This window comes from Lepidochelys kempii, chromosome 7 (genome assembly GCF_965140265.1).
Source record: "Lepidochelys kempii isolate rLepKem1 chromosome 7, rLepKem1.hap2, whole genome shotgun sequence".
In the NCBI taxonomy this organism is placed as follows: Eukaryota; Metazoa; Chordata; order Testudines; family Cheloniidae; genus Lepidochelys; species Lepidochelys kempii.
The window spans coordinates 102,226,685-102,252,239 of record NC_133262.1 but is presented as its reverse complement, the minus strand read 5'-3'; the positions used below and the strand labels follow the sequence as shown (position 1 = coordinate 102,252,239).

Sequence of the window (25,555 nt, the reverse complement as noted above, 5' to 3'; positions counted from 1 at the left end):
CATGTTTGCTGAGTTCCAGCCATCTCTAGTATTTTTCGTTGGGTACACTGTCTATCCATGATATTTTCAGAATTATTCTATAACATCGTAATTTGATAGATTGTAGCTTCTTTATTATTGATTGTCTTAATATCCATGTTTCGTGTCCATAATTTAAGACAGACCAAATGTAAGTTTTGAAGAGTCAGAATTTAGTCTTCAGATTTATGTTCCCTCTCATCAGATGTTTTTTCTTACAGAATGTCTCCTTCATTCCTTTTATTGATGTGCTGACTTCAGTAACCAATCTTCCATCTTCTGAAATGATGCTTCCTAAGTAACAGTAATTTCTCACTTGCTGTATGGCTGTGTTGTTCACTGGAATCTTGCATGTTTTCCCAGGGTCCTTGCATACCACCATAGTTCTTCTTTGAGTGCTTGCTCATGTCGATTCCATTCTAGGTGTGTGTGCACCCATGTGCGCGGTTGTTGGAGTTTTTTGCCTTAGCAGTATCCGTAGGGCCAGCTGTGACGTCCCCTGGAGTGCTGCACTCATGTGTCGGTGTATCAGGCGCCACTGGCCCTATGTCCTCTCAGTTCCTTCTTACCGCCCGTGTTGGTTAATCGGAGTGCCTTTCCTTTCATAGCAAGGGCTAGCAGTTTCATCTCTTCTGACTTCGAGCCTTAGGGCCTTGTAAATAGTTTGTTTATAGTAGTTAGTGTTAAGTAGTTGTTAGAGTCCCAGAGGGGTCTTCGCCCAGGCTGGGCATGCCCTGGTCTCCCAGGTTTAAGACCTGTGTGGACTGTTACAGGCCTATGCCTGTAAATGACCCCCACAGCAGCTGCCTCAAGTGCTTGGGGGAATCACATGTGAAGGACAAGTGTTGTATTTGTAAAAATGTTCAGTCCAGTACTCAGAAAGAATGGGATATTTTGTTTGTGGACTCTCCTCCTTGAGGCTTCCCTTCATCCAGCTTCCAAGCCGTCCCACCAAAACTCGCCTAGTACCTCGGCCTTCGTGCACAACATAGCCACAGCACCGGACTCTGTCTGGCACCTCTCCCCATCGCCCCAAAAGAAAACAAGCACGGCTCCCTGGCACTGAGCAAGAAGGGCCATGGGACGTCAGGCAAAAGACCGGTTTGGGTTGCCCTGCCACTCTGAAGCCACGTGGATATGCCTCCCCGGTCGGGGCCCTTAGCCCCTTAAAGAATTCATCACTGGTAGAAGACCAAACTCCTGGCAGCATTGATGCCTTCCCAAGCTCCCCCGGTGCCAAGAGGGCAGAGGCCTCTGCCCACACCACCAGCAAAGGCTTCCCACGAGGGCAAGCCAGCTGCTAAGACCCCTCAGGGGGCAGTGCAGTGCCCCTGAGACAAGGCAGCACTCTCTTCCATGCTGCAGATCTCCAGAGTTGCAGCCCAGATCCTCTGGGGCTTGCCCTTGATCTCCGGCACCATAAGCGTGGTTCTGGCCATCTCGACATAGATCGCTTAAGGGGAGGCACCAATCTCCATTTTGCCAGCACCGTTTGCCCTCCTGCCGGTAATCCTCTTGGCGCAGATCTCGGTTGCCTGCACTGTGGAAGTGCTCCCTTTCATGACTCCGGTCCACCCTCAGCCCTGGTCCCTCAAAACCAGCACTGATCCTATCACTCTAGGGACTGGTCTCCGGTGGCGACGGTCATCAGGCAGATGCAAGCGTCGATGGCCCCACCATGGTCACCAGAAGGGGATGCCTCCAGCACGAAAGGGCAGTTCAGCCCCTCAATCAGACTCCATCAGTGTGACTGGGCTCCCAAGGCCGCATCGACATGGATGGTGCTGCCTTGGCAGCATGGCCAGCACAGCGGCTTTATTGGAGTGCGTGGGGCATGCCAGTCATGATAATTCCCCCTTCGCACCTCTCATCTGCTGCTGCTGCTTCAGAGCAACTGTTGGTGGCACCAATGGCACTGGGCACGGTGCAAGAGTCATGCTCGGAGGTTGGGGTAGAGGATACTACGCCCACCCCCAAACCCTCCCTCCCTCACGGGGGGCGATGCCCTGGGGCCTCCCCCAGTGGTACAGTCGTCGTTTTCATCCCTGGATGAGGCAGTCGCGGGACCCTTGAGGGCCAGCCCGCCTGACGACTTTAAAGAATACCAGGCCCTGCTTTGACAGGTGGCCGAGAACTTGGGCCTAGAGGTGGAGGAGATGGCCAAGCAGGCAGACACCTTGTTCAATGTCCTCTCAGCCTCTACCTGGCCTGTGTTGCACTACCAGTGCCAAGGTCCTCTGGCAAACTCCGTCTTCCATCCCTCCCACCTCCAAAAGGGCCAAAAAGAAGTCCTGGCCAATGACTCATACCCACCCACCTCTGGGCTTGCTGGTTATCTCTGCGACAAATGAAAAAGACAAGCAGGGACACACCAACTCAACTCCCAAAAATAAAGAGGCTAAAAGATTTGGACCTTTTTGAGAGAAAAAGTATTGTACCACCAGCTTACAATTCCAGGGGGCGAATCATGGGGCCCTCTTGGGCAGCTACAATTTTAATTTATGGGACTCCCTTCATAAGTTCAAGGAGTCCCTCCTGAAGGGTTTTGCCCAAGAATTACTTCCTGGTGGAGGAAGGCACACTGCTCAGAGGATTTCGTCCTGGATCATGGCTTGCATCTGCTACTGCTATGAGCTGGCGAAGGTGCCTCTGCCAGTGATCGTGACAGCACATTCAACTAGGGCACAAGTATCGTCAGCAGCCTTCCTGTCACAGGTACCAATCCAAGAGATCGTAAAGCCGCTACCTGGTCCTCTGTCCACACATTCGCATCCCATTATGTGCTTACCCAGCAAGCTCAAGACGACGCTGGCTTTGACAGAGCAGTGCTGCAAAATGGTGAACTCCAAACCCGCCTCCATTGATACTGCTTGTGAGTCACCTGGAATGGAATCAACATGAGGAAGCACTTGAAGAAAAAAAGAGTTACCCACTTTTTTCATAACTGTTGCTCTTCAAGATGTGTTGCTTATGTCCATTCTGTTACCTGCCCTCCTGCCCGTCTGTCCTAGTGGTTGGCAAGAAGGAACTGAGAGGGCACAGGGCCAGCAGCGTTTGATATAGCGATGCATGAGTGCAGCACTCCAGGAGGTGCCACAGCTGGCCCTATGTATACCGCTAAGGGAAAAATCTCCAACCATGCACATGGGTGCAGTCACACCTGGAATGGAATGAATACGAGCAACACATCTCAAAGAACAAAGCTTCAAAAAAGGTGGGTAACCGTGTTTAGACTTAGCCACGTTCAACTCTAGATCCTATTCTTTGCCAGATCTTCTTCTGCATCAGCCAAAAGAACTGTCATCTGCATAGTGAATGTCATTCACCCATTTTCCATTCATCTTAATACCTTCTTCTGTTTCTTCGATTCATTTGATCAAACACTTGCTATAAATGTTGAATAAAGCTGATGACATTATACAACCTTGTCTCACTCCTTTTTTAATCTCTATTAGATTTTCATTTTCATCTCCCATTATAATCACTTTCTGATTCCAGTTTAATTATTTTATTACTCGGAGCTCATATCCATCAGTCCCTACAGATCTTAATATATTGAACAATTTGGAGTGGTTGAATCTGTCATGCTTTTTGAAAGTCAACGAAACCCGAGTATAGTGTTTTCCCTATTTCAATTGCTCTTTCTACTATGAGTTTCAAGTTAATAATGGTGCTTATTGTGCCCTTTCCACATTTGAAGCCATATTGTAGTTTGCTTATTTTCTCATCAGTCTTTCCTTGTATTCGATCTTGAACAACTCTCAGCAGTATCTTAGAGGAATGTGATACTGTATTCTTTACAATTCATAGTGTGGTTCTTTTTTGGGATTTGGATATGCAGTGAAGCTGTAAAATCTGGCAATTCTCCTGTCTCAAACATATTCTTCATTACCTCTGACAAGACTTTCAAGTCTTCATCCCCTATGCTGGTATTCCATCCCGACCTAGTGCTTTTCCATTCTGAAGGCTCTTTATTGCTGCTCTGATTTCTTCCTCCATTATTGCTGAGCTTACTTGATTGACCTCTAGTTGAGATTTTTCAGGCTCATCATCATCATCATTCCTTGATATATTCCCACCATCTCTCATTCTTGACTTTAGAGTCTGTCAGATGTTGCCCACTTTTTGTCTTTAATGGTTGTGTGAATCACCTTTCTTCTGTAACCAAATATTTTATCTTTTTATACACCTCACTTTGTTCTTTTTACCAATTGTTCAGTTTCTTTGAATTTCTCATTCAGACTTTGCTAGTCAGCATTTATTCTTTAGCATTTTATTTAGTCTTAGGTATCCTTTTTCTGCTGTCAGTCTGTGATTTTACTTTTCTTCTTTCACCCCTCAGAGTAATAATTTCATCTGTTATTCAGCGGTTTTTCCTAGCTAGTAACTTTTTTTCCCTACATGTTTATCTGCAACTTCTTTTATAGCATCTTTCAGACATTCCCAGGTTACTTGGTCTTTGTCTTAATTGATGATCTGCAACACTTCTTCTTGGTAATGACTTCAAGGTTATCCTATATAGCGTTTGGCTTTCTGTAACTTTTTCAGTATGATGTTCAGTCTCATCAATATCAATTTATGATCATCTGATCCACAATCTGCACTTGACATAATCTTAACCTTCCTGACACTGTTTCTGTATCAACAGTTGATTGTGATAAATCAATCTGGTTTTTATAGACCCCTCCTGGTGATTCCCATGTGTGCCTTGTGCTTTCTTTTTGCTCAGAATAGATATTGGAGATAATGAGGTCATGCGTCTCGCATAATTTTAGGAGTCTTTCTGCTCTGTCATTTCTTTCATGAAGGCCAAGTGGGCCAACTGCCACAAATATTCTTTCCCTTCTTACTTTTGCATACCACTCGCCCATGAGAATTACCACTGTTTTTTTCCACCACTGATTTCTGTTGCTTCTTCCATGTTTTCATGTGTGTTCTATGAAAACATTATAGTTTAAAAGGAAATTATTTGGGATCAGCTATGCAGAATGCTTCTTCTGTGAAAAAAATTATGCTAAATATATATTTTTTTCTCTTGGCAATATGAAGCAATGATGGAAGCTTGCAGAGCTGCAGTGCTTGAGACTCTTTATGTCAAGCAATTGCTTTGTCTCTTGGGATACAGAGGGCAACAGGTACAGCTTCAGTACTTTGTACTTGTGTCACGTCATCTTACAGACCAAAAAGCTGAGTGATGCCAGGTAGCAAAGATTATGTTGAACGAGGAACACATTTTTCCTTTTCCATTTGCTTAAACATGCTTCGATAGATTCACTGTAGGATTAAGTACATTTGACTAGTCCTGCCTCAGCTTCTGATGATGGCATCTGTCCCAGTTTTCATTCATGTGTTCCACCCGCAGTTTGCAGAACATCAGGGATTCTTCTTCTTCTCCCTTCTCCAAATGTGAGGTTTTGCAACGTTACAATGAATTACATGAAGATGTTGCATCTCAGCTTGATTTATTACTTCACAATGTGACAATCTAACACACTGTGAGAACTCATAGCTTTGTTTCACAGTCAGTTCACCCTAGATGTAATTTTGTAATTGCAACAAAGCTGTGAATGAAATTAGGGGGTTCTCTCTAAATCTTGAATCCTCCGATGAGAAAATATGAGGGAAGTTGTTTTTTTTTTTTTAATTTTCTCACGCCAGTGATTATTTTCAGTTCCTGTTCTGCTTCTGCTGGTACTACAACTATACAGAGATGATACTGAAAATACTTAGGTTATGTAATTTCAAAAGGACTTCAAGACAAGAGACCAGTTTCACTGGTGCACTTTGGCTTGCTTTCTGCTTTCCTGACCTGCATGTTTTAAATTAATTAAATAGTAACCTGTTTGTATGTAAAATAAAGCATTCCGCTTATAGAAACTATATTAATAATTACATTTTTAGAGTGGAACTCTCAAAAGTTGGAAAATGACAAAGCAAGGTTAAATGTGGAAAGCTGTAAACTTTATTGCAATAAGTAACATGTATTTTTGTTCATAACATTGAACAATTTTGTCTCAACTTTAAAAAAAAAAAAAAAAAAAAAGTTCCTTGGCTGAGAACAAGCATGCCAAATTTGAGCCAGAAAAGTAAATGAATTAAAAAGTTATAAGCACCTAATGATCCTTTGTGCAACTGTAATGATACATGTTATCCCAGCACTAATTACTAAGTCTATTACATCTGTCAGGGAGTTTGTGTTCTGTTACTGTTGCTTAAATAAGTAAATCATAATAGACTCTCTGTGTGCTTCCCCCATCAGTATGTCATATCTATCTGCTATCTCTCATCAGGTAGCTAGATTGGAAACTCTTGGCAGCGGGGACTGTGTTCTCGTTATAAGTGTGCACACTGGGATGCTGATATCTGATTGGGCCTCTAATACAAATAAAAATAGTATTTTTTTATTTCTCAAGAACATGCTGTATAAACCAAAAGAGCACATTGGCTTAATGATATCAGCTCGGTTACATTGTATCACACCTTTCAAATGTTACATTACCTTTTAATTATTGCCAGTGATCTGTCTTCAAAACTAATGAAGACCTGTCAAATTACTATTATTTATTATTAATATAGTTCTATAGATATACAGGACCAATTACAGAACATATAAAATCCTGTGATGAAATCGTAGCCTCATAGAAGTCAGTGGCAAAACTCTTATTCGTGTCAGTGCGGCCAGGATTTCACTCCAATTCCCTACTCCAGTGTAGTGTACAGTCACATGTATAGCAATTTTTCTCAGCCCCAGAGAGGCCAGTTTTTAGGAGGTCAGTCCTGCTGTGGTGTCCAACTCTCCTGTGGGAGTACAGAGCCCCCACAGAGGGAGCTAAGAATCAAGTATCAAGAATGCCTAGTTTCCAGGTCAGTGAAGTGGAAGAGGCTGAGAGTCAGGCATGCCCAGCCTGAGTTTTCCACTGCATTTGCAGAGGAAGGGGAGGTTGTGATGTCCCAGCCCCACTTCAGTTGTCTTCTGATGATTATAAACTTTGCAGGAGCATTCAGCTTACCAATTCTAAGGAATACTGGCATAGATCTTCATGATATTCTTCCTCTCCTATCGTACCTTCTTTGATGAGGAGTGAAAAGTTACCAAGGTTGGCATTTAAAGTATCATTATTGTTATCTATGTTAGTACCCACTGAAATAGATGACAGCAGTTCACATTTCAGAGCTCTCCCTTCAGGCTGTCTGAAAACTCAGGTAGACATCATTCGATTGGTTTTGCTTGGATCAAATTTTTGAGTGTTTTTTCCACAATCTTAACAGCTAGGGACTAGTCTTTTGTTTTAAATGGAAGCTGGGTAGATTCCAGAAAAAAAAATAGAGATGCTTACCTGTGCTAATGCCCATCCTCCAATGGCCCACCACATCATTCGGGAAATGTGGGTTATAGGATCAGGCCTTTTTGCTTTAGGGCGTCCAAACATAGAATTGCGAAATCAAAAAGCCTTTCTGAAATACAGTCAAGTAATTAAATATGGGAAATGGGAAAGGGAAGTGGCTTGACACACTTGTATCACTTCTTAAACATATTAATAAAATTGGAAAAGAGTCGGTTTGTACAAAGAGACGCTGTTCATCTTCAAAGTTGCACCCTTAAATTCAATTCAATTTTGAGTAAATGTGGATAAAAGAAAACATATCTTCAGTATTTTAATTAAATCTTAATTTAAATGATACAAGCAAGATGTGTAGTGGAAACTAAATTGGATATTTAAGAAATATCAAAGTCCTCATTATTTAAATATATATTAAGTACATATGTATAGAAAAAAATGAACATTATTGTCTGATAGACAAAAACGCATATATGGCAAAAATGCTTTCTTGTGTAAAGAGCCCCAGTTAATAGGATTGTGCACTTATCTCATACTTTCAATAGCTGTTGAACTGTGCAATAAATCATTTTTAATCCAAAAATAAAGATTACTTGTTCCAGTGCCACATATTCTCCATTTGAAGAGATTATTCCTGCAGAAGGACCTGAAGGATAGCAACAATTCTGTTTAATCCCACTGTCCTTCTGCGTGTTTGCAAATTTGATGAAGGATCCAAAGTCACCATGAAAAGGGTGTGTTAGTTTTTGCTGCATGTCAGTATTCCAGAATATGTAATTTAAAAAAAAATGTTCACTGACTACTTGTTAAACAGGCATATATATAACATTTATATTAACCATTGCTCAACAAGACTAATGCCATTCTTGTCCCTGGTCAGAGAGAGAACCATATTAAAGTGTGTGCTCTATTTTACAAAATATGGACATTCTGTTCTCTGTTAGCATTCTCGTTTGCTGAAGACAAAGCATCCCATAAGATGTAACACCATGCCAATGAGCCAAAACTAACCTAATTAATATTTTATTTATTTTACTGATTTGGAATTCCATTTAATAAGTGTCTGTCTATTGCTCTGGGCACCTTCACAGTAGATTAAAACTACGCTAACAAATACAATTCAACAAATAAATATAATATGCTGTTTATAGTATTGAAATAATAACTCAGTAACCCATAATAATCGAAATGCTCTTAAGGGTATGTCTACACTAGAAACTCTACAGCAGCAGAGCTACGCTTCTGAAGTGCTGTAGTGTAGACACTTACTACAGAAATAGAAGGTTGGAAGTAATGTAAATGCACTATGGAATAGGTTTCAAAGTCCTTTTCATTGGTCAGTCTTTCACATTAATCAGTCAACAATTATCCATCAGTTCTCTCCAATGCTAATACACCAATCTAGGCATCATATATGGATTGAGTTACATTGGATTATGTTCAGAATTAGACCCAAAGGTTCCTCCTCCTCCTTGTTTTAGACACTACCCTGCTCTTTTCATGTAATAAAATGAGGCATAGTCAGAAATTCAGTATCATTAAAGGAGGTGCTGAGACAAGTTCTTAAATATTTGTAAAGACAGTGCGGGAGAGTCTTGGGCCCTTCACTGAAACACACTTTCAGACTTAATACTTTTTTAAAACCCAGGTTTTTTAACAAATATATTATTTAGTTGTATTGCAGTAGCGCCGAGGAGCCCAGCCACAGACCAGCACCTCATTTTGTTAGACATTGTACAAATAAAGAACAAGTCTTTCTTTTGTTTCTTCATTCTTCCTCAGTTCCTTCAGACCTCATACATTGGTGTGTTATCCTTCAGTGGGTTTTCTGATATCTTGTTTCACTGCAGTTTCTTTCCTTGAGCTTTCTTCTTTGTCCCCTCTGTTTTTTCTCCCTTCATTTTAGTATTTAGCAGTCTGTTTGACTACTTGTTTCGTGTGTGTGTGTGTTGCTCATTATCATCAGTCACTGCAGAAAAGTGGAAACAAGTTGCTTCCATGACAATGTTGGTTCCGTGCCTCTCCCCCCACACTCATGTAGGTTGAGAGAGGTTTTTTCAGGCTACAGGATTGCACCATTGGCATACATTTTTTCCACACAATAGTCACAATTCTCACTGCACAAGTTCACTCATACCTCAGGTAGATAGAGTAGCTGTATCTTTTAAACAAGGAGAAGAGTTTGCTGTGTGAGAATGAAGTAAATGAGCTCCAGTGTACAGCATAGGTACACATTGCCCGTGCTTACCTGTCTCCATTACACTCAAGGTGATTCTCAGAACATGGGTTGAAGATCTATTTTTATTGAGCTATCATACATTTTTAAACATAAGCACACTAATACAGAGTTAATGCATAGAGGAGTCAGTCCTAGTGAATCGTTCATTGTGGTCACACAGTGGATTCAAGCAGAAGGAAAGCATCTGTAGCACTTTTTACAACACACAGGAAATTGGCTTGAACTAGCTTTTAACTTAATTATCAAGCTCAATTAGCAGCCAACATTCTATCTAATTGACCTGAACTTATATATTTTTGTTTGCAGAAAGATATGAATATAACAAACCATATTACACTAATCTGCAATACTGATACAAACTGTCCAATTCCTGACATGATAAAAACCATATAATAATAAAATGTTAATATCAGCAGACAGACAAATTTGGGTCTTTAAAAAAACCAAATATTTCATTTTAGCACTTTTCTATATTTTTGTCCTGCCTTAGAAATCATTTACAGCGTTTGGATTTAAAAGAAATGGGATGTTTTATAAATATATGTTAAGGGAAAAATACTGTTGCTCCTTTTTGACCCGAGTGATCAGCCAAATATCAGGGTCCTGTGAGTTGTTCACTAGCAGGAGAAATTGATGCTGGAGTCTGGTGTCTGTAATACAAGCCTGTTTATTTACAAAAGATGTATAAAGTCCTGTTTCCCTAAACACGGTAGCAATCAAACAAAAGGAGATAGCTTCTTTGCTCCCGGCTCCCAGCTTCTTTCAGCCAATACTTAACTCAAAAGCTTTCTCTCTTAGCTTTTTCTTAGGGTCACACTACCGGTGCTTTTGTGTCCCTTGCTGCCTTCTGTCTCCTAACCTTCTGGTGGTTTTCCTGCTTGCGCTTGCCCCCCACCTGTCTCACCTCCTCAACCCCCTCTCCACTAAAATACCTAGTGAAGCCCCTCTGCCACCTGGTTCAAGTTGCTGAGAGGCCTCACGTGTGCCTTTGTTTTGGGCAGTGCCATGTGCCTGTTCTAGCTGGAGTCCCCTGTTGTTTCAGCTGCCTGGTTCTGTAAAGGAGCTTAATGACTTTTTAGAATGATCTTAAAGGGTGGCATTTACATCCACCCACCCCCACCCGCCAGTTTCAAAAAGATTTAACCCAACCCATAATAGTTCTATTTAACAAGTACTGGGTTGGTATCACTGAGGCAACGTTAAAGCGCTGCAGCAGCGCTTTAACGTGGCTGTGTGGTCACGGCACCAGCCCTGGGAGAGAGCTCTCCCAGCACTGTAAAAAAAAAACAACAAACAAACAAAACCCACCCCCAGGAGGGGAGTAGCTACCAGGGCTGGGTGCACTGTCTACACTGGTGCTTTACAGCGCTGAAACTTGCAGCGCTGAGGGGGTGTTTTTTCACACCCCTGAGTGAGAAAGTTGCAGCGCTATAAAGTGGCAGTGTAGACAAGGCCATAGAAAGCTGCACCCTCCTCAACACTGACGTGCCTCCATTACCATGGAAGCTCACAGCACTCAATGTGGGGCTGTGATAGGAGCTGAAAATAATCAGAGTGCAATAGCAGACCACCTGTGCCCGAGACAGTAAGGGAGCCCCCATAGAACCATTCTTTCAGGTCCATGCCTCTCAGGAAATCTCCTTATCCTGGGGCTGATTCTACGAGCCCTTTCTAGCCCTTTTACACTGGTTACTTGGGTGTGAAGGGGCTGCCTTGGCCAGAATTACATCCTTGCCCAAGGAGTTTATAATCTAAGGGCCTGACTCTGAGGGACCAAACCCTTGCACCTGCTAAGCTCTACATTCAACATAAAACTGGTAGGGATGACGACAAGGCATGGAGGAGGAGGAAGAAAGATCACCAGATACGCTTATTGTTGCGTATGCTGCTTTTGGTTCCTAGTTTTGTTTGGTTTTGTTTTTAATTAGTATACTGAAATTAGGAACAGAACGAAGCCGGGGGAACATTACAAGATAAGGAGCACGAGCACCAGAAAAAGTAAAGCAGGCATCTGGAAAAGTGGCAATAGTGACAAAGCGAGGCAAAATCACATGGCCCAAACTTTGGGGAAAACCTGTGTCATGGCCCTAATTTCTTCTCGGAGTGGAACATAGTATTTCAACACATTTCTGGAAAGAACCCTGGGTTTATGATTTTAAAGCTGCCATTCCAAACAGAGAGTTACATGGTTATTGGACCACTGTTTATTATATCTGTTTGTGGTGCAATGGTTGAAAATTCTCCATGCCAATGACCAGATTGAGGATCTACAGTAAAAGTAATCTGCTTCCTCAGCATGTACTTGTCTGTGTCTCAATCCCCTGAAGCAGCACTGATTAAAGAAGTAGCTTCGGTGCTACAATCATTCAGTCTGCCCTTGATGTGTTTAATTTCTCTTACTATATAGATGGCTGTCTGGTTAAAGGCCACTGTCAGGCCTCTGAATTTATAATAGGTCTGGGGCAAAGTAATCTTGCTCTTTAATTTCAGAATGTTGTTAGTAAATTAGCAACCCAACCTTTGGGGAAAATACAAAATAATAAATGTGATCAACATTTAAAAAGCATGTGATGCCTGTGTGCAGCTCTCACACATAGTGTAAGGCTGCTGGTCTGACATTATCACTATTTTGTTTAAATTCATGGGACTGTCATGGAGAACATCTGTGTTTCCAAGCTAACTTCCTTGATATCAGATGGCTAGGGGAGAAACAAGACTGTGATGTGGCACTCATAGAGCTGCATAAGCCATCCTGGCCATGCTTTGTCCCTTGAAATCAGGATATGTAAGCAGGGCTGATATATACCAGGCACTATCCTGTGACAGAAAATCTCTCAGTGGTGGTATTTCCCAATATTGCTACATGGGACAACATCTTAAGTCAATGCAGAAGCTTGAGGTGGGGCAGAATGCAACCTACCTTATCAATTATTAGGTATACCACTGAAATCATGATCCCTGTAAAATTATGATAGCCACATCATCAGCTAAAAGACTCTCTTGATTCTCAATAGAAAACATCCTTGGTCTTTGATGGATTTAAGGCAGTAATGGAGCAGCATCTCCAAATATAGGGGAGATAAGAGTACGACACAAAGGAAAACCAAAAAAGATGAAACCCATTGGTTTTTGAAATGACTGCTGCTTTTGATTAATATTGTTTTCATAATGATGGGGCTGGACACTACTGAGGCACCAAAAAGTCACCAGACAACCCACAGATACCTCAAAGAGAGAGTAAAAAATGTGGCCAATGATATCAGTGAGCGAAGGCATCTCTATTATAGCTGTGCCATTTATGCTATTAGAGATCATATGTCTGTGTCACCTCTGCATCTAGGAGTCATTAAGGCTATAAAATATTGTTCTGAAACAATCTTTGAAATAAAAGGTATCCATGCAGGCGGAGCTGATTTTACAAAATGCTGACTGAAACTCTGTTTTCCCTTGGTAAATATTTTGTTTCACATCTCTTGTCCCTTCACATACATCATTCTGACCACGTAACTAAAATAAAGGATGAGCATATACTTTGTTCAGAATAAAGTTTGTCTGTATATTAAGAGGGGGAGGGTGCTGCTGTCTTTCCCTGAAGTGTCAAAAAATAAGCCACAGGCCAACCTTTTTCATTCATAACCTTAAAATTCCCATTGTTTGTTTCAATAATTCTCTCTTTCTCAACAATACTAGTCTATACAGTATCTAATAAAATCCCTCAGCGGACACTATCCCATCTATCCCTAACTTATCTGCCTATTACAAATTATATGAAAAAAGTAATGCATAATTAAAGTTTATTTAAAAAAATTTTCTCACTCTCTTGTAACTAAAATAGTTTAAAAGAAACTGACCACCTGTGTAGGTGACTAGTCAATAACAAATTATGCCATTCATATCCATAACAAGTAAGATTTTAGGAAACACATGCTGTTAGGTACAAGAGAATACTTTGATGTGGTAGTCACTTTCAATCAATATAAAAACCCCTTGAGTCAGAGGAATAAAGTATTAAATACCCTATGACTAACAAACATTGTAAGGAAGAAACAGACAGGCAAACAGCATATTCACTTATAAAATATAGGATTGACTTTTCTTGTTCCAGAAATCTGTATAAGCCTAAATTTTCCCTTGTATTTTAAGAAATGAGTTTAGGACTAAACTGTTGCACCTCAAGTCATCATCTGAGAAGAAGAACCATTCAAACAAAAGGAAAGTCACTGCCTCTGTCATCCCCACAGCTTGTTATTCCACATAACCTCACTCTCATGGCAGGCACTCTTATAATAAAAGGCACAGACAGAAACAAATCTATTATTGTATCAATACCAGACTGATTTCTTTGTGATATTTTTCCAAAACAACAGGACAATATACTTTTGCATGTGTGCAACTTTACCATCACTAAGAATCAGCATAAACTTCTAGTAGGTCACATCAAAGGCTCCTCTTTTCAAACATGAACAAGGCCATATTTCATGAGAAATCTTTGAAACCTGAGTGTTATTTTAATTGCTGTTTGTTGAACCTCCTTCAACAACAATTTCTTTTCTTTCCCACATATACCGGCGCTAATCTGAGTTATAACCAGAGCCTAATAAAACTAGAATAACTACATCTTTTCCTGCATTGAGCTAATGGATTTAGAGAGATTTCTGTAATATTTCCAATCTCAGTCCTGCTGTGGTAGGCATTATAGCAGACACACCTTTCTGTTTAGTAAATATCTCTTCCTTTGTTCTTACTCCATGTTCATTAACACCAAACTGCATTCACATGTGGCCATGTCTGTAACGGGCCAAATTCTGCCTTCAGATATGTGTTTACAACTCCTATTAAAGTCAATCAGAGTTGCACCCATGTACTTTAAGACAGAATTTGGCTAATTGGTCCTAATTTTTTTTCCTTTGACTGAACCATTCCTGACCTGACTACTTATTTACAACTCCACTACAACCATGAAGTACCATTACCTGCATCATTTAATAATAAGCAGCCAAAGTTTCAATACTGATCCTTTAGGACTTCAACAGAAACTTCATTCAAGCATTTAAAAAGTTTGAAGTCTGACTTCATAATTCCTCTGGCTAATAAGATGTCTTTCAATATATTGCAAATATTTCCATATATAGTTCAAAATGTATAACTTAGTCACCACATTCTTCAAAAATCTCAGACCTAGCTGGAGGGCATACAGTATCTCTTTTGATTCCCTGAAGATTTTTCATAAAAGACACACACCTCTGCTTTCAGGACACTTCCATTTTCTTTCCTTGAGTATGCTCGGCTTTTTCAAATAACTCTTACAATGTAGACTCATAGATATTCATAGATACTAAGGTCAGAAGGGACCATTATGATCCTCTAGTCCAACCTCCTGCACAACGCAGGCCACAGAATCTCACCCACCCACTCCTGTGAAAAACCTTTCACCTATGTCTGAGCTATTGAAGTCCTCAAATCATGGTTTAAAGACTTCAAGGAGCAGAGAATCCTCCAGCAAGTGACCCGTGCCCCATGCTATAGAGGAAGGCGAAAAACCTCCAGGGCCTCTACCCATCTGCCCTGGAGGAAAATTCCTTCCCAACCCCAAATATGGTGATCAGCTAAACCCTGAGCATATAGGCAAGATTCACCAGCCAGATACCCAGGAAAGAATTTTCTGTAGTAACTCAGATCCCGCCCCATCTAACATCCCATCACAGGCCATTAGATCTATTTACCATGAATATTTAAAGATCAATTAATTACTAAAATCACGTTATCCCGTCATATCCACGTTATCTCCTCCATAAACTTATTGAGTTTAATCTTAAAGCCAGATAGATCTTTTGCCCCCACTGCGTCCCTTGGAAGGCTATTCCAAAACTTCACTCCTCTGATGGTTAGAAACCTTCATCTAATTTCAAGTCTAAACTTCCCAATGACCAGTTTATATCCATTTGTTCTTGTGTCCACATTGGTACTGAGCTTAAATAATTCCTCTCTCTCTCCAATATTTATCCCTCTGATATATTTATAGAGAGCAATCATATCTCCCCTCAACCTTCTTTTAGTTAGGCTAAACAAGCCAAGCTCCTTGAGTCTCCTTTCATAAGACAAGTTTTCCATTCCTCAGATCATCCTAGTAGCCCTTCTCTGTACCAAAATTCCAGTTTGAATTCATCCTTCTTAAACATGGGAGACCAGATCTGCACACAGTATTCCAAGTGAGGTCTCACCAGTGCCTTGTATAGCGGTACTAAAACCTCCTCATCTCTACTGGAAATACCTTTCCTGATGCATCCCAAGACTGCATTAGCTTTTTTCATGGCTGTCATAAATATAAAGGGAAGGGTAAACCCCTTTAAAATCCCTTCTGGCCAGAGGAAAAATCCTCTCACCTATAAAGGTTTAAGAAGCTAGGATAACCTTGCTGGCACCTGACCAAAATGACCAATGAGGAGACAAGATGCTTTCAAAAGCTGGGGGGAGGGAAAAACAAAGAGTCTGTCTGTGTGATGCTTTTGCCGGGGACAGAACAGGAATGGAGTCTTAGAATTTAGTAAGTAATCTAGCTAGATATGCGTTAGATTATGATTTCTTTAAATGACTGAGAACTTAAGCTGTGCTCAATAGAATGGATGTTCCTGTCTGTGTGTCTTTTTGTAACTTAAGGTTTTGCCTAGAGGGATTCTCTATGTTTTGAATCTAATTACCCTGTAAGGTATTTAGCATCCTGATTTTACAGACGTGATTCTTTTTATTATTACTTCTTTTTTACTGTTTCTTCTATTAAAATGCTTCTTGTAAGACCTGAATGCTTTTTTCATCGTTCTTAAGATCCAAGGGTTTGGGTCTGTGGTCACCTATGCAAATTGGTGAGGATTTTTACCAAACCTTCCCCAGGAAGTGGGGTGCAAGGGTTGGGAGGATTTTGGGTGGAAAGACGTTTCCAAACAACGCTTTCCTAATAAAATAAACCTAGATAAACGTTTGGTGGTGGCAGTGGAAGTCCAAGGGCAAAGGGTAAAATAGTTTGTACCTTGGGGAAGTTTTAACCTAAGCTGGTAAAAGTAAGCTTAGGAGGTTTTCATGCAGGTCCCCACATCTGTACCCTAGAGTTCAGAGTGGGGAAGGAACCTTGACAACGGCCATATCACATTGGCGGCTCATAGTCATCCTATGATCAACCAATACTCCAATACTCTAATTGATGCGTTCCCAGCTTATAACTAAAATTCTTGTTATTAATCCCTAAATGCATAACCTTACACTTCTCACTATTAAATTTCATCCTATTACTATTACTCTAGTTTACAAGGTCATCCAGATCCTCCTGTATGATACCCCGGTCCTTCTCTAAATTGGCAATACCTCCTAGCTTTGTATTGTCTGCAAACTTTATTAGCACACTCCCACTTTTTGTGCCGAGGTCAGTAATAAAAAGATTAAATAAGGTTGGTCCCAAAACTGATCCCTGAGGAACTCCACTGGTAACCTCCCTCCAGCCTGACTGTTCACCTTTCAGTAGGACCCGCTGTAGTCTCCATGTTAACCAATTCCTTATCCACCTTTCAATTTTCATATTGATCCCCATCTTTTCCAATTTAACTAATAATTCCCCATGTGGCACAGTATCAAATGCCTTACTGAAATCTAGGTAAATTAGATCCACTGCGTTTCCTTTGTCTAAAAAATCTGTTACTTTCTCAAAGAAGGAGATCAGGTTGGTTTGGCACGATCTACCTTTTGAAAAACCATGTTGTATTTTGTCCCATTTACCATTGACTTCAATGTCCTCAACTACTTTCTCCTTCAAAATTTTTTCCAAGACCTTGCATACTACAGATGTCAAACTTACAGGCCTGTAGTTACCCGGATCACTTTTTTTTCCTTTCTTAAAAAATAGGAACTATGTTAGCAATTCTCCAATCATACGGTACAACCCCTGAGTTTACAGATTCATTAAAAATTCTTGCTAATGGGCTTGCAATTTCGTGTGCCAATTCCTTTAATATTCTTGGCGGAAGATTATCTGGCCCCCCCCGGTTTAGTCCCATTAAGCTGTTCGAGTTTCGCTTCTACCTCAGATATGGTAATATCTACCTCCATATCCTCATTCCCATTTGTCATGCTTCCATTATCCCTAAGATCCTCTTTAGCCTTATTAAAGACTGAAGCAAAGTATTTGTTTAGATAATGGGCCCTGCCTAGATTATCTTTAACCTCCACTCCATCCTCAGTGTTTAGCGGTCCCACTTCTTCTTTCTTTGTTTTCTTCTTATTAATATGGCTATAGAAGCTTTTACTATTGGTTTTAATTCCCTTTGCAAGGTCCAACTCTACTTGACTTTTAGCCTGTCTCAGTTTTTCCCTACATGTTCTGACCTCAATAAGGTAGCTTTCCTTGCTGATCCCTCCCATCTTTCACTCCCTGTATGCTTTCTGCTTTTTCTTAATCACCTCTCTGAGAGGCTTGCTCATCCAGCTTGGTGTACAATTCCTACCTATGAGTTTTTTCCCGTTTCTTGGGATGCAGGCTTCCGATAGCTTCTGCAGCTTTGATTTAAAGTAATCCCAGGCCTTCTCTGCCTTTAGATCCATAAATTCTTCAGTCCAATCCACTTCCCTAACTAATTTCCTTAATTTTTGAAAGTCAGCCCTTTTGAAATCAAAAACCCTAGTTGTAGATTTACTTTTGTTAATCCTTCCGTTCAGTTTGAACTGAATTAGCTCATGATCACTTGAACCAAGATTATCCCCTACATCCATTTCTTCTGAGGTCCTCACTACTTACCAAAACCAAATCTAAAATGGCATCCCCTCTAGTCGGTTCAGCAACTACTTGATGAAGGAATCCATCAGCTATTGCATCTAGGAAAATCTGAGCCCTATTATTATTACTAGCACTCGTCCTCCAGTCTATATCTTAAGTAATTCTTAAGATGTTCTCCAGAGTTGGTGTTAGTTCTGGAGACAGCGCATGACACCTGAGCTCTGTGATCTGCTTTGGCTGCCTACTGATTTCCAGATTGAATTTGAGATGGTGTTTTTGACCTGTGTGAGACATTGGTGCTTGAGAGACCACCTCTTTCCTCATGTCACACTGCTACAGCAAAGGTGTTTGAGCTGGACACCCCCCGCCCCTTAGTTTAAAAGGGGGATGACTCTAGAGTCAGTCCTGGGTTTACCATGGTGCCAGGCCCACAATCAGAAGGGGCCACGACCAGCCTGATCCCCCGGCTGGCTGAGCTGGCCAGGAGAGCTGCCCCTGCCTCGCCTCGCCCCCCGCACTGCCCCAGCCCCACTCCCACTCCACCCCTCCACCCCCACAAGCCTGCTCCTCTGAGCTACACGTCCCTGGGGACTGCAGCAGGGGTCAGGCCCACCTTGCACTCACTGGGCAACAGGAAGTGGAGCGACCTGGCCCCAGCCCGCTCCATTCCACCGGTGAGTGCTGGGGGGCAGTTCCCCCTGCCCCCCAAGCCTGGGGAGGAGATGGAACAGTGGGGAAGGGGCACGGGATGGAGAAGAGAAGGGGGCGGGGGGAAGCGGAGCAGTGGGGAAAGAGGCAGTGGGGATGAAGAGGATGGGTGGGGAGGAGGTGGAGAAGGGGCATGGGATGGGGAAGAGAAGGGGGCTGGGGCTGGGGAAAGAGGCAGTGGGGATGAAGTGGGTGATTGGGGAGGAGATGCAGCAGTGGAGAAGGGGCATGGGATAGGGGAAGCAGGGACGGGGGAGGGAAGCGGGTGGGATGGGGAGGAGATGGAACAGAGGGGAAGGGGCATGGGATGCGGAAGAGAAGGGGGTGGGGGAAGCAGGGGCAGGGAGAAGGAGGGGTGGGATGAGGAGGAGATGGAGCATTGGAGAAGGGGCATGGGATGATGAAGAGAAAGGGGATGGGGGAAGTGGGGGCAGGGGGAAGCTAGAGTCTAGCATGCAGCATCCCCTTGGCAAAAACTGGGGCTCCCCTGTTAAGCAGGCCCATCAAACCCTCACCCTGACAAGCCCCACCTCCCCTGCATCTGTACCACCCTGATGGGGCCCCCCCCAGACATCCTCCCCACTGAGCCCCAACCACCTGCACCTGGACCTCCACCCAAATGAACCCCCCCCGCACCTAAACCTCCCTCCCCCAGCCGAGCCCCAAACAACTTCACCTGGATCCCCTGCAGAGTCCCATTACCCTTGTGCCTGGAACCCCCACAATGAGCTTCTGTACATCCAGATCTCCCACTGAGACACCCACACCCAGATTGCCCCACAGAGACCTTCACCCCTCTTACCACCACCTGGATCCCCCCACGCTAAGTCCCTCTGTACTTGGATCCTGCTGCCAGGCTGAGCTTGCTCACCCACACCTGGTGCGCCTGGCACAAGGGGCAGGGCCCCAGGGTGTTTCTGGGGCAGGCCTGGCCCTTGTACTGTGTCAGGGTTGGGTGCAGCCACATTTATTTATTGACAAATAAAATTTGCAGAATTTTAAAATACTGTGCACAGAATTTTTAATTTTTTGGTGCAGAATCCCCTCAGGAATATGGGGTGCTGTGCAGCTGTGATGGTGGGACTGTGAGAAAGGTGGTGGGCATTGGGGAGGTCTATGGGTGGGGGGCGCTGGGTGAATGGTGTAGTGTGCAGGGTGCTGTGCAGTTGTGGTGGGAGGCCAGCAGGGGAGGTCTCTGGGAGGGGTGAGGGCTGGGCATAGAGATCTGTGGTGGAGGTCTCTGGGTGAGGGTGCGCTGGGCATAAGGGTGGGGCACTGGGCAGGGGGGCGGTGTGGTGAGGGCCCACCCTCAAGGAAAGGGCATGATGGCAGCACAGGGCTGGGCAGGCCAGTGTGTGTCTGGCAGCTGCAGGTTTGTAAACAGTGCCCTCCTGCTGGGCTGCGCAGAGCGGGGCTGCTCCCACCATGCTGTGCCTCATTGCCCCCAGCCCGCCCTTCACTCTGGAGACTGACCATCCTGCACCTTGCCCCATGGGGGCCCACAAATATGTTTGGCGCCGGGCCCACAAAAAGTTAATTCGGCCCTGTCTAGAGTGTTCTCCATGAGGGTCTTCACTTCTGAAACCAGATGTCTCATGTGGTCCAAATTAGCCCAAGAAGACATGCTGCAGGGCACATCTATTTGCTTGGGTTGTTCCAGAAGAAAGGGTTATGTCTGTGTCAGGGAGGGGAGTTTTGTGCTTGGGGGCGGAATTCCTTTGGGAGTTGAGGGGTTTTTTTGTTTTGTTTTTTTGCAGTAGGAGGTGGTAAATTGCTATTTTGTATTTTTTGTTCTTGTAACTTGTGTCAGTACATATCATGTATTGAGTAGACAGCCCTTTTTGTGCTCCTATAAATAAAATATCACATGATAGGGCATACTCCACGGTACTCTCCAGCTGAATTTCCCAGTGTCTGAAGAGGGGAAGTGTATGATGGCCTCCATAACTAGTGTTTGTTGTTTAATATGTTTTGTTTGTTCTCTGCTAAGCCTTAATTACTGTGCAGAAAACACTACTGTTGCTATAAATTAGTAGCTGACTGATACACGCTCCATCTGGGTCTTGCTGCAACATAGAGATCGTGAAACCTATTCAAAATAAATGTTGTATGTTTTTTTTTCTTGCCTATTATTTCTTGTTCTTTCATTTTACATGTTGTTTTTATGATATCACATTAGCCTACCAGTCTCTCTGTAATACTATGTTGATGGAGTCATTCCTTGCTAGAATATCCTTCAACCCCAAATTATATATACCTAAAGCTTATTTTCTGTCCTAATTCCTTATCTACCAATAGTGTATCCTCCCTCTACATCCATATTGTATTCTCATTTCTTCTTATCCCAGTCTGTTATTTTTCTCTTCCATTTTATATAATCCTCACTCTAACATATTCAGCTTGTACTGTGAGGCAGTACTGTGAAGTGCTTAGAGCAGGAAACTGGGAGTAAGGCTGATGGGGCTCATGCTCTACTCTGTGCACGTATGCACAGGGTATCCCGTACCTGCAGAAAGAGAAGAATTCTACCTTTGGAACATGCTTTCCCTTTTTCCCCCACCAAAGGAGTCCCAGGAGGTTTTGGCTGCATGGAATTAGGAGAGTTGGATAGGATTCTCCTCACTTTCTACCCCATGGGGGGAAGCCACACAGCTAAAGCCTGAAGCTGGTGGAGTTTTTGGTTTTGTTTGAACTGCATGGTTGTCAGGAGCATGAGATACTGCAAGTCAAATTGTGTACTACTATTGAAAGGTTACTACTAGCATAAAGAAACAGATAAAAATTCAACATTAAAATCAACTTCATTTTGCAGTATTCAGTATTGACAAGTAGCAGCATAAGCCCTAAAACTATATGTGTAATTGATGCCAGGTACAGTAGAACCTCAGAGTTACCAACACCTCAGGAATGGAGGTTGTTTGTAACGCTGAACAAAACATTATGGTTGTTCTTTCTAAAGTTTACAACTGCACATTGACTTAATGCAGCTTTGAAACTTTACTATGCCAAAGAAAAATGCTGCTTTCCCTTTATTTTTGTAGTAGTTTACGTTTAACACAGTACTGTACAGTATTTGCTTTTTTTTTTTTGGTCTCTGCTGCTGCCTGATTGCGTACCTCCAGTTCCAAACGAGGTGTATGGTTGACTGATCAGTTTGTAACTCTGGTGTTCATAACTCTGAGGTTCTACTGTAGCTTGCATGTAGATTCTTCATTCATGGCTCTCTTATTTCAGTATTAGTGCAAGCGCCATCATCCTTATACACTTACGTGGCTTGTGCATACCCAGATATGTACCAAAAGAGCACTTCTTATGCTGTGTTACAGCTGTCGCGTAGAGTAAATATTCTTCACCAGATCCTCACCTAGTATAAATCGGCATACTAGAATTCTTGCCCCTCCCCACGTATCCAGTGCTCTGTACATTGCACATTAGGAGCATTACAAACCAGCAACTAGCCACCTGAAAAAACAGCCAAACAAGAAATTATATGTCAGTCTAATGCCTGGAACCTTTGAATATCATTCTAAAATCTTGCACCAAACATCTTAGGCTGGTAAATTTATACTGTGGGGGAAGGGAGAATATGCTTTCTCATTCACCAGGTCTTTACATTTATGTTAATTAACTTTGCAATGCTCTCAGTTGCTCCCACAAGTATAAATGACATATTAAAGAGCTATATGCAACATTGTAGCCATGTTGGTCCTAGGATATTAGAGAAGGTGGGTGAGGTAATATCTTTTATTGGACCAACTTCTACTGGTGAGAGAGACTTTTGAGCTACCTAGAACTCTTCCTCAGGTCTGGGAAAGGTACTCAGAATGTCACAACTAAATACAAGGTCAAACAAATAGTTTAGCATAAGTAGTTATATTCTTACAGGTCCATTGATCAGATACAATTTTTCTAATATCCCTTTAGGAAAATACTAAGTATAATGTAATGAACAACAGATGCAAAACCTACAGACATATCTCCACTGCTACAATGGTCAACACCCCCAGAATGTGCCTGTCAAGATCCTACACATGCCTATCACAACATGTGGTATACCTCATCCAGTGCACGAAATGCCCCAGTAACAGTTATATGGGTGAAACCAGACAGTTGCTATACTCTTGAATGAACTCACACAGGAAAATAAAAGATAAAAACACCACATCACCTCTGGATGAACACTTCTTTTTCACATAGCGATCACTCTATATCGGACCTCTCAGTCCTCATCCTCAATGGAAACGTGCACAACACTTTCAGAAGATGAGCTTGGAAGCTTAAATTCATAACTTTTCTTGATACTAAAAATCATGATCTTAATTAAGATACTGGATTTATAGCTTATTTTAACAATCTGTAACCACTCTAAACCCCTTTTTGTCCTTTGGACTACAGGGGTGTTTACAGGCCACTTCAACTTGAATGGTCCTTTAGAATATGTGCTAAGTATGCTAAAAGAAAAGGAGGACTTGTGGCACCTTAGAGACTAACAAATTTATTTGAGCATGAGCTTTCCTGAGCTACAGCTCACTTCATCGGATGCTTATGCACAAATAAATTTGTTAGTCTCTAAGGTGCCACAAGTCCTCCTTTTCTTTTTGCGGATACGGACTAACACGGCTGCTACTCTGAAACCTGAAAGTATGCTAAACTACCTGTTTGATCTTGTGTTTAGCTGTGACACTCAGAATACCTGCCCAAGAACTGGAGTACTAACAAATTTATTAGAGCATAAGCTTTCGTGGGATACAGCCCACTTCATCGGCTGCGTAGAATGGAACATGTAGTAAGAAGATGTGTATATATACATACACACACACACACACACATACAGAGAAGGTGGAAGTTGCCATACAAACTGTAAGAGGCTAATTAATTAATCTATTTCCCCATGTTAAGTATCCTCACACCTTCTTGTCAACTGTCTAAAGGGCCATCTTGGTTATCACTACAAAAGTTTTTTTCTCCTGCTGATAAAAGCTCATCTTAATTAATTAGCCTCTAACAGTTTGTATGGCAACTTCCACCTTCTCTGTATGTGTGTATATATATATCTTCTTACTATACGTTCCATTCTATGCATCCGATGAAGTGGGATGTAGCCCATGAAAGCTTATGCTCTCAGAAATTTGTTAGTCTCTAAGGTGCCACAAGTACTTCTGTTCTTTTTGTGGATACAGACTAACATGGCTGCTACCCTGTCCAAGAACTGAGGAAGAGCTCTGTGTAGCTAGAAAGCTTGTCTCTCTCTCTCACCAACAGAAGCTGGTCAAATAAAAGATATTATCTCACACACCATATTCAAGAGCTGACAGTTGGTAGCACAGATTTTAAAAATATGTTCCCTTAATTGGGGGTTTCAGCTTTGCATTTATTTACTAAAAAGCACTGTTGATGTTTTTAACAAATTGATACAATCAGAAGACCACACACAGCCACCATGGGAACTTTGGCCCTAGAGGTAGGCCTTTTGGAAACTGTACAGTGCATATAAATCAGTTTTTATAAGTATTAGGTATGTTTGTCCAATTTTATCTTTGCTACACTGAGAATTCCATCACAACAACCTGTCACTCTTGGTATTTTTTTAATTTATAGAGTCTCCAGGAAAGAACAGGTCACACCAGCAACTACTGACTTCAATGTTGATCCTGCTTCTTGTGTTCATCATTTTCATTCTTCTGGCTGGCTATTTTTTCAGGTACGGAACTGTTAAGTGCTGCACTCAGAACTAGATTGGTCGTATTTTGATATGATCTCATAAGGAAATGAAAGCGGTTCTACATATATGCGGTAACTGAAGTCTCAGACCACAGTTTAGGGTAACAGAGGATGCCATATGTTGTATTTAATCATTAATCATTACCATCTGAAGATGAACAGAAAGAATTTCTCCAGAATTACATGGTTTGTACAAGTTAATCTGGAAGAGCATTTGTTACCTTTTAAACACAAGTATTCAGATTAATTTAGTTTTGTGTATTTAAGGTTCAGAAAACATAGGAAAGCTGTTGTGACCTCCAGTGACAAAAAGATGCCAAATGGAATCTTAGAAGAGCAAGGTAATGACATGTTATCTTTGTTTTTTAGAATGAATTTTAGTGTGTGTGTGTGTGTGTGTGTACACACACTTTACTTTTGAAAGTTAAGAATTCAGTTCTTTAAACTTTGAGGATGACTTGTATCTTTTTATTGTATTGTTTTAGTGCTGGCTTTATTTATTTAAAAGAAAACAAAGAAGAAAACTTTCCTTCTTTTTCAAATAACTCTCTCTGTCTTCTCCTTGCTGTTTAATAATTTACAACTTAAAGTTGTAATTTTACCAGATTTTGTTTCTACATGGCAATTCTCCATAACTGGTTTGTTAATGAAGGATTCCTCATGACAGTGGAGTTATCTGCACCAGTTTTCAGTTTAAGAAAAAAAGGATTGAAACATTTGTGTTAAAAAAACAAACAAACAAAAAGAGTATGAAGAACTACTCTGTAACTC

The 25,555-nt window shown here is 41.8% G+C and overlaps 1 protein-coding gene across 4 annotated transcripts in view; it reads left to right on the top strand.

Annotated features, from left to right (window-relative positions):
- The window catches only part of PTPRE (protein tyrosine phosphatase receptor type E), a 266,402-nt gene that overhangs the window by 166,162 nt on the left and 74,685 nt on the right, over positions 1-25,555 (top strand). For 3 of the 4 annotated variants that reach the window (XM_073354053.1, XM_073354051.1, XM_073354052.1), the window contains 2 exons: positions 24,662-24,764; positions 25,052-25,125. In XM_073354053.1, the coding sequence (XP_073210154.1) occupies positions 24,662-24,764; positions 25,052-25,125 (177 nt within the window). Of the gene's footprint in view, positions 1-24,661; positions 24,765-24,876; positions 24,971-25,051; positions 25,126-25,555 lie in introns of those variants that run through there. The other variant, XM_073354054.1, reaches the window with a different exon arrangement.